The 10,312-nt window shown below is 36.1% G+C and overlaps 1 protein-coding gene across 1 annotated transcript in view; it reads left to right on the forward strand.

Annotated features, from left to right (window-relative positions):
• The window catches only part of LOC145995279 (caspase-1-like), a 31,800-nt gene extending 21,806 nt beyond the window's left edge, over positions 1 to 9,994 (forward strand). Inside the window, exons 4-6 of the mRNA XM_083131867.1 lie at positions 1,327 to 1,505; positions 5,006 to 5,150; positions 9,577 to 9,994. Coding sequence (XP_082987993.1) covers positions 1,327 to 1,505; positions 5,006 to 5,150; positions 9,577 to 9,803 — 551 coding nt within the window. The 3' untranslated portion in view covers positions 9,804 to 9,994. The remainder of the gene's footprint in view (positions 1 to 1,326; positions 1,506 to 5,005; positions 5,151 to 9,576) is intronic.
• The last annotated feature ends 318 nt before the right edge of the window (positions 9,995 to 10,312 follow it).

Below are 10,312 nucleotides of genomic sequence, written 5' to 3' on the forward strand. Positions count from 1 at the left end.
TTTATTGTTATTCCATCATTGCCAGAGGCATTGGATCGTATATTATTTACTGCTTTAATTGTGTCATATTCACTGATTTCTTTAAGATGAAATTGTTGTGCACTTTCATTAAATATTTTGGAGTTAAATAAATTACTGGTTTTATTTAAAGCTGATTTTGAGCAGTCGGTCTCACGACAGATGTTTGAAAAATGTTTGTTTAATTTATCTACGTCTCGTATATCAGGGGGTATTTCATTATTAGTAGTTTTACTACTAGTTCCCCACGCCTTGAGTTTGTTCCACAGGTCTTTGTTGTTTTTATTAGATCGTAGGTGATGGTTAAAGAATGCTTTCTTCTCTTGTCGTTGCACCGTAGTTGTAAAGTTTCTTAGTTCCTTATAGTGTTCCCAGTTGTAGTTTGTCTTTTCGCGTTTATATTTTAATAAAGCTCTGTCGCGGAGTTTCATGAGTAATTTCGTGTTTTCAGATATCCATGGAACACTTTTATGCTTCACCGGTTTAGTGTGGAGAGGTGCATGTTTGTCAAAAAGGTGGATAATATTGGTAGAGGTATACTGTACCTTATCTTCAATGTTGTTGGCAACTGTTCAGAAATATTTTAATTACAGTAGGTAACCAGGGATTTATCCAGAATATTTCATCTGGGGATATACATTAATATTTAGCGAGTGTAAGGATAAATTTAGAACCAAAATTACTATAAATTGGACCTTTGTGAAAAATTTTAAGGGATGTTGAGGAAATTTTCAGGCATGTTGGGATATACCACTGGGTATGTCTGTTGTAAAAATGTAGTGTGTGCATGTTAGGGTGGAGAATTTAAGTATCTATAGTCCAGTTAAAACTGCTTACTGTCTATATTGTATGACAAAGTAAACATTGCTTTTTTGTGCAAGGCAGCAGTAAGAAATTACTTTTGAAGCAAAGTTACTTGTAACCTGATACTTTTTTAGTTAACTACATAAAAACTCTTTTTAGCATCATTATGCCAGCAATTAATATAGTATTTTACTTTAAAAAATACAGTAGTCTTGTATATACATAATCAGTCTTTCTTACCTATAGTTTTTATAACACACTCTTTTAGGAAAAAAAATACCTCTTTCTGCTCTCTATTGCACTTACAAGGTTTCTACTGTTATGATTTTAATCTCTAACATCTGAAATGTAAATTTCAGGAAGTGATTAACAATATGTCAACAGAAATTTTCTGTGCTAATACTTAAAAATATTCATCTGATGTGATGAGAATATGTTTACAAGCAGTTCTGTGTTTGTGAATACACTGTAATCATTAAAACTGTTATTTTCCTCCCTGTGTAGTTGCAGCAGAGGACCATGATAACTCGGATTCCTTAGTGGTGGTCATTTTGACCCACGGTGCTCATGGAGACTGGCTGCATTCCAAGGATGGCATGTTCTCAGTGGAACAACTCTGGACGCCTTTCACAGCTGACAAGTGCCTTGGCCTTGCGGGAAAACCAAAGTTATTTTTCATTCAGGTAAGAGCTTGTAGTGTCCACCCTAACATATTGTAATTAGGTTCCTTTACGTTGCGTTTCTACTACTTGCTTTAATTGTGACAATGAAAATTAAGCATAAGCTGGAGTAAAATAGATGTTGGAATAAATACAATTGCACGTCTATGCCTTACCCATGGTTTATTCAAACCTAGGACCTCTTGCCTCGATCGCTTTATGCCGACTACTCCAACACAAATGTTGAGATTGTGCTATCCTGTAAAATTGATTTATACCAAAAAATTAACCAAAAAATGAGAAATTATTATAAACCAATGAGGTGTGTGTGTGTTTTGTAAGAATACAACCATTCAGAATATTAGATTAATACGACTAGGTGGTGATGTGTATAGATCTTTGATTTTTTGAAGGATGTTGATGAATAAATTCCTCACAGTTACAAAGCCTCCTACACCATAGTTAATAACACTGTCCACGAATTATGGCAACTTAGAGACTACTGTCATTTGAGATACATACATACAGAATGATAGCCTCCTTAGCTGCAAATACTTTTAAAATATAGCTAAAAAATGTGCAAAATGGCAAGTTTCACTATGATAACTCTGGAATCGATAAGAATGTGAACAGCCTGTGGGCCTTATAGGCAGCAATGGTGTCAGTCAAAATATACCCGAAGACATAATATTAGATCAAAATAGCATGAATTACTAATTTAAACAATATTCACAGTGTGCAGCTGATCCACGACAAATATTTATGCCCATTAAGCCTATAAATTCATATACTTTTACTAGAGTCTCCTCTCAGGACATACAGAAGGCATTCAGCAGGATACACGAACAGCTCTTCTCACATGTTAGTCACATCTAGCTTCAAGCCCAATCACAGCACCACGACAGTCATTCTTTATGATATCCCAACAACATAAGTGACTGTGCACAAATTAAGTTGTTAAAACTAAAACCAACTAAGTCTATATTTGTCAAAATAGTTTCAAAATTTCTTGTGAAAATACTAAGTGAAAGCCGAGATTACATGATTCTTGAATTCCCACATACAAATGGGATAAAAGAAGCCAACAGATTTCTTCAATCCTTGTCACTTAACACCAGAACAGCGGCGATTCAGCTACCCCCTAGAACCGCGGATGGGTCATATTTGACTCGTCATTGAAAATAGTGTGTGAAATTATTTACTTGGTGAAGTATCATATTCGTTTACTGTTGTTTCTACAAATATATCAAATATCATGTTTTGTGCACAATCTGGCAACATATCTGTGGTGCCATAGGAGCTAGGGGCTTAGAACTGGACTCATTGTGTTCAGCGAAGTGGAGCAATCCTTTTGTAAAGGCGACAATGTCTCGTGACAGATTCAGAAAATAATACGTTTCTTGATATTTGATATTACATCCACATGGTCGGAAAGACTGAAAGAAGACAAATTTGCAGTGCTTTCAAAAATCTGGTATAAGTTCATTGCAAAGGCACAATGTAGCTATATACCTGGAATGTACTATAAAACCATTGATGAGCAGCTCTTTCCTTCTAAATGCCGCTGCAGATTTATGCAGTTCATGATATCCAAACCAGATAAGTATGGGCAGAAATATTGGATGACAGTAGACAAAGAATTGAAGTATATAGTAAGTGCTTTTCTGTACCTAGGAAAATATGATACTAGGCCAAATAATGAGCACCTTGGTGATTATGTTGTAAAGAGGTTGATGGAACCTTATTTGAAGAAGGGAAGAAATGTAACCTGTGACAACTTCTTCACCTCCTCGTGTCTCTCTGAAACTTTGAAAGCAAATGCCACAAGTCTTATTGGTACCATGAACAGAGCTTCTAGGGAAATACCAGCTTGTGTAAAGAATGTAAAATATAATTTATACAGTACGGTGGTGCTGAAGAAGAATGATATGTCTTTGAAAATCTATCAGGAAGATAAAAAAAAAAAAACAGACACAGTAATATTTTATAATAACTCCTAATATGGAGTTGATGTGGTGATCAGATGGCCTGCAAATACTCCGTGAAAGCATCATCCGGAAGCTGGCCAGTTCACACATTTTATAACTTGTTGGATTTGGCAGGAATAAATGCATGGGTTGTGTACAATGCATTGAATGAGAAGAAATTGAATCGAAGAGACTTCCTTCTACAACTAGGGGAGGAGCTTGCTGAGAAATATGTAGCAACGAGGATTCCAAACTTCCGCAACACTATCCCTGATGAGATTCCAGAGAGACAAGAAAAGCACACAGGGTGTCAGGTAAAGAAAAACTGCACAGGAAACAAATTGTTTGTTAAGTGTCATGCTTGTAAGAAAATCATTTGCAAAAAGTGCACGGCCAAAAACTATGTGTGTTCAATATATGACATCACCCTGAAAATCTACACAATACTCTATGTTGTCTTTCATATATCATATGAAAGTGCTCTGTGTGTGTTCAACTTCAAATAAAACATGTAATATACATAAGAGATTATTTTTATATGCCGCTATTACCATCCCTCAATTGATAATCACGAAATGGGAGTCGTGGGTCATAAGTGACCCAGCCGCGGTTCTAGGTAAATCTGATTTTTTCATGGGGCAGGGGTTGACCCTCGAAAAGTTAAATTACTTGTGTTTGTTACTGACTTTTGTTGATGAAAATAAAAAAAATATATAGCACTGCAGGTTCAAACACAAAGAAGTGGGAAAATATAGAAATAGCATTTGGGTCAAAAATGACCCAGCTGCAGTTCTAGTGTTAAAGAGCATTAACATTAACATAGGCACCGAGGTTAAGAAAAAAATGTACAAAAAAATGGAGAGGCTTGACTTCTAATCAGACCCAACCAGAGGCAGCAAAAACAGCAAAGGATGATGATGATGACATCCATGATAATGCTAGACTATCATGGACGTGTGCAGGATTTTTTCCAGGGAGGGACAAGCAAGATATTATTTTCCAGGGGGGGCAAACAAGGCACATCCCCTCTCATAATAGTGTTGTTCCTTGAAAAAACATTGCTTCAGTTCATTCATGTTCATGCAAAAAATATTTGTAGCTCAAGTGATATTTTGAAATATATAATTTTTGGTTGACTTTCATTTTTCAACAGGGGTAGCCCCCCCCCCTTTTCCACACCTTCCGGACGTCCATGAGCATTATCATATATGGAGCCATAGTTGCTTTCAAGCAGTATCTATTAAGGTACAAAAAATAAAGATATGGGCATTAATTTACAAACTCAAAAAAAGGGAGCATGTTTCAAAATACTTAGGTAGTTTGAATTGGCTAAATACCAGTTACTAACTTTAACACAAAGATGGAATATGCATTAAATTTAGTAATCCCAGCATGGGTGTTTTTTGTAAGTGTCTATTCATCATTTCATCATATCATCATCACTCATCTTCACAATTAGTCAAAAGTGGCAGAAATCCGAAGTAAAATAAAAAAAATATATCAATCTATCTATAGTCTGCAGATTGTAAATGCTTTTATGTGTCTTCTTTACTACAGGCATGCAGAGGTGACAAACTAGATCCTGGCGTAGAACTGCGTGGTGGGGGAGGAGGCACAACAGAAGTTGATGCTGGTGGAGCATTTTCTTCCTATACAATCCCAACCCATGCTGACTTCCTGCTAGCCTTCAGTGCTGTAGAAGGTGAGACAAACAGTAAGAATTTTTGAACAGGTGTTACAACTTATTTTAGTAGTGCTTTATTTTAGTCTATTTTCATGAATCTCATGTTCATTTTTTAGGAAACCCAGTCGAAAGTGGTTAGAATCCACTCACCCTTTATTTGGTTCTCTCCAAAAATGCTATTTGGCTCATTCCTATCTATGAAATCTTTGAGGCAATATTATGAGTCATATCTAGCCTATGCAGATGATGTACATCTTATAACAAAGCAAACAATTAAATTTGAATAAAGTATAAAAAAATTAAAAGCAGACAACATAGAATTACTTATAAATATTTGGGCTGAGCCAATATCACTTTGAACTGATACCATTGGCATAGTGCAGTTCCTTGGGGCCCCCCTGCAAGTAAAATATTGGGGGGGGGCCTCGGTGAATAGAAAAATATGGAGATGATGCCAGAGTGTCGTGATACTTTGTATTTTTGTTTGAAACATTTTCTTAAAAAAATAGGTTACATATAGTACTTCTTTTTTGGACTTAGAGGTGGATGCACCTTTAGGCCAAAGAGCCATCCTCTGGCTATGCCTGGCCAAGATTCAACGTAAGAACCCCTCACATTACGTTTCTAATACCAATAGTGAGTAATATATTCAAGCAAACTTATCATTTCACTTATTGGGGGTTGGACTGGACCCTTTACAGATTGTCGATAGTGACCTAACATCAAAAGGTCACTTGCAATCCGATACCAAAACCTTGCAGCAGACTCAAGTCTTGAGAGATAGAAAATAAAGCAGCGAATGGACTTTATTCACTGAAAATTTGTTACTCAATGAAATGCCTATTGGATGCATTGGAGCACATTTAGCACTGTATACGTTGTACACCCTGCATGGTGGAATAGGGGCTACTGGACCTAAGGATAAAGGGGATAATTGCCCCTGGGCTCCACCTCCTGAGTTTTTTTTGTCTACTTTGAAGTAAAACGTAACAGGTGTGAACAATGTGGGAAATTTATCTCTGATCTTATTTCAATCTCATGCTGAGGCTTGGGGACTTGGTGGGAAGTTACATTTTAAATAACAACTGGTAAAAGGAATGGTCATGAAATATCAAGTTTGTTTGTTTAGGTATTGTGTAACAATAAGACATTGAAGCAACTGAAACTTTCTACTGGATTCACAACTATACTACACTACACTACACTACACTACACTACACTACACTACGTTTACGAAAACTACGTAGCTATAAAGGTATGAGATGAGAGAAGTTTCCTATCGATTGCCATCTGTGAGCTAGTAACTTAATTCTGAATTTCGGAGGAGACCCATAATGTCAAGTTGCCCGGACCCCTCTGGCTGAGACAACACACTACTTCTTATTGTCGCAGGCATCACGATATAATATGTTATTGGGAACCAAATTTCTGTTTCGTAAATCCATATTTTAAATAAGCAACACTATCTGCTGAATTTCTGAGATTATATAAAATTTCAGGAGCACAGAGAGCCAACATTTCGGAGGGTTGCAGGGGGGGCTGCTACCAATAGTTGAAAATTGTAAAACTTTAAAGCTGTTCAAAATATTGATCAATATTAGTGTGTAAGTATTCTACTCCAATTGTGCATCAACTTACCAAGAATTTTGATTTAAAATATTCAAGAATTAAATATTAAAATACATGTTATGTAATCAGACAATCCAGTTTCATACCTGAAAATTAGTGCAAAATAGAAAGTAAGTCAGAATTTTGCATAATTTACAGGATAATTAGACTCTGCAAAAGTGTTGTGAAGTTTTTTTGGAGACCCTGTGAAAGACCGAAATGCTGGAAAGTATCGGCTGGTATCGATAAGTAAATTCCATCTGATACCACTAGTATCGGCCGATACCGATACATTCTCTTCATTGGTAACGGTATTGGCTCAGCCCTAATAATATACAAAAACTAAATATATGAAGTTGACAATGAAAGACGAAAAAGAACAAGTGAATAGTGATAAAATTAGGAGAAAAAAGAGTCTGAGAGATGTAATCGTTTCAAGTACTTAGGATCATTCATAAACAATATAAATAAAATAACTGATGAAATTCATACAAGAATTACAGCAGAGTGGTAAATTCCAGATCAGAAACTTGGACTTCAGTGAAAATGGATGGAGAGTCATTATAATGGGTAAGGAGATCTTAAAATATTTTTTGGAACAGGATTCTTGTTGGGAAACCTGATGGTAAGAGACCTGTAGGAAGGCCAAGACGAAGATGGAGAGATAACGTTGAGATGGACCTAAAGGAAACCGGTAGGGATGGAAAAGAGTATATAGATCTTGCTCAGAATAGGGGCAGATGGAAGGCCTCTGTTGCTGCAGCCATGAACCTCTGGATTTAAGAAAACTAGAGAGTTAGTTAGTTAGTTCAGTTAAAGAAAAAGGAATGTGGAGAATAAGAACAAAGACAGAACTTCCGGAACTTTATAGGGATGAAGATATTGTAGTAGAAATTAAAAGCAGAATAAAATGGCTAGGAAAATGTAAGAGGAAAACTAGCTAGTAATGTACTAACAGGAAGAGCATAACTTGGGGCCTAACTTTGGGGGAGGGAGGCACAACATGAACATCAGGTTCCAGAAGGTTAAAAAAAAGAATAGTTTTTCTTGTATGTATGCATTGCTTGCATTGTAGAATTATTTTCTTGCAGTTTACGGTTATTACAAGCATCAGAAAACAGTTTTTCGTTTTGATTTTTCAGGAGAACACATTCTTCCTTCATCAGACATTTATTTTTATTTTGACTAAAGATACAGTTATGTAATAACTTGCTTGTAATAACCGTAAACTACAGGAAAATAAAAATAAAAAAAGATTGTACCAAAGATGTAAATTTTAATATACCTGGAAATTTAGAGGGGTGAGTTGAAGATGTTAGGAAATTAGAAATGAAAATATAGAGAAGAAAATTACAGAATAGGAAAAAATTGAAGTTCAAGGGCTGTAGCACCAAGGGATAAATAAGTAAGGAAGTGTTTCACGCGTACCATCAATCTTTACCGAATTCTTGAAGTAAAGTTATTACAGCGTAAATTGTTATGAACCACCAATATTTTTATTATTTCTGGTAGGGATGGAAGGGATCAACATGCTATTGAAACCTAAAACACCATGGCAACTTCTAAATAATATATGTATAAAACTGTCATTTATAATAAGGTTTCTACTGTTTGTTAACTCTTCCACTTGCCTTCGTGCACCCACGGGTTTTTGTGCATAGAGTGGAGTGGGGGAGGGAGAAAATGGAGAGATGAACACGCTATTCTCTGTGCCCCACTCCCAAACACTATAAAGAAAATGAGTACATTTTCTTGCTCCTACATTTAGAGTATCATGACAGGATATAGGTAGGCTGATAAATATATATCCATTACTTCATAATACACATATAATAAATGTGCTTGTGTGTGTGTGTGTGTGTGTGTGTGTGAGAGAGAGAGAGAGAGAGAGAGAGAGAATAGGATACGAATGCCTCATGCCTAGACAGTATAATTTCCTCCACTGGTAATATCAAATGCCACTGCAATATGTATTTATTGTATCCTACATTTTGGGATAAATGTGACCTACTTTTTTTTCTTAACCCTTAACTACTATGGATGTTCATAGTTACACAACTACTATGGACGGGTCTGTCAGACCGCTGTTTTGCCATTTTCAATTTCTCGTGCGTTTCACATGAGCTCACATGGTTATAGAAGAATATTGTAAAGCAGTTTTCAATTATTATTGTTTAGTTAGAGAAACGTAATGACATTAATGCAAAGAGGAAGAAAATCAGTCAAAAATTGCAACAATTGCTTCTTTATTTTTTTGAAATTCCGAATTCTTAAAATGTTTGTTGCCAGAAGAGGGGTAGTTCAAAGTAATATGTTATAATTTGCTGAAATTGAAAATTAATTATGAGCCATTTGAAACACAATATATATATATATATGTGTGTGTGTGTGTGTGTGTGTGTGTGTAGAAAAAGAACCTGCAACTACTATGTTACACCTCTCAGACCTCTCACTGAAAATAGAATTCAATAAGATTTGAACAAACAAAGGCAAGACCTCGTGACCTTGACAGTGTGTAGCCAACACCCTAACTGAAAGGTATGGAGAAGGATTAACTTATGGTTGGAGGGGTGCAAGAAATAAAGTAAAATATAGATTCAGCAAGGTCTGAGAGGTCCATAGTTCTTAAGGATTCAAAATGATGTAGTAACTGTACACCCTAAAAATATGCCACCAAGTTGCCACTAAAAGTGACATTTGGAGTAAGAAAATATCTTATCGAGTGTGCTGTTTGACAGCCAGTAGTGTAACAAGATACCAAAGATGGTGCTTGACAACACCAACATCTTGTTGTTTTTGCAGTGTGTGCTTACCATACTTCTGTCTTGTCTTCCAGGCTTCTACTCCTGGCGAAACCCAAGCAGTGGGACATGGTTCATCCAGTGTCTGTGTGACGAACTTGATACCCAAGCAGGGAAGAGAGATTTGCTAAGAATGTTAACCAGAGTCCAACGTCGAGTTGCTACAGACTTCCAATCCAATGATCCTACCATTCCTTGGTTCCACCAGCAGAAGCAAGTGCCTTCTATTGTCTCCATGCTCACAAGGGAGGTGTACTTCTGATGAAACCATCCGTCCATGAAAATAAAAGGAGACAATAGAAATGTTTGATGAAAGAAATGAAGATCAAGTTTCATCAAGAAAAAGACAATCAAAAAAGACTTCATTATATTGCCTTCTTTTTTTAATGTAGAACTAAAGCAGTATTTTCCAAATGATTATTTATATACAATTACAGTTAAATAAAAAGCGTACTGAGTTTTATCATTTAAAAGTAACCTGTGCAAGTGTTCTATTATCATTTCTTGAGAAATATTATTTATTAGCAGTGCTCGATGTAAGGGAGAATGCAGGGGTGGCGAATATCCCCCCAGCTAACAAAGTTATTGCATCCTCTCAGTTGTCTCATTGTCACCATGTTAAACCATAAGAACACCCCCAGTTAACATTTTCCACTTCAAACACTGTTAATTAGTTCAGTATAGCATGCATGTGCTGATTATGCTGAACATATATGGAACACACACATGAACGTCCGCAGGATTTTTTCCAGGGAGGGCAAGGAAGGTATT

The sequence above is a fragment of the Lepisma saccharinum genome, chromosome 11 (genome assembly GCF_977018435.1).
Source record: "Lepisma saccharinum chromosome 11, izLepSacc3.1, whole genome shotgun sequence".
NCBI classification, from domain to species: Eukaryota; Metazoa; Arthropoda; class Insecta; order Zygentoma; family Lepismatidae; genus Lepisma; species Lepisma saccharinum.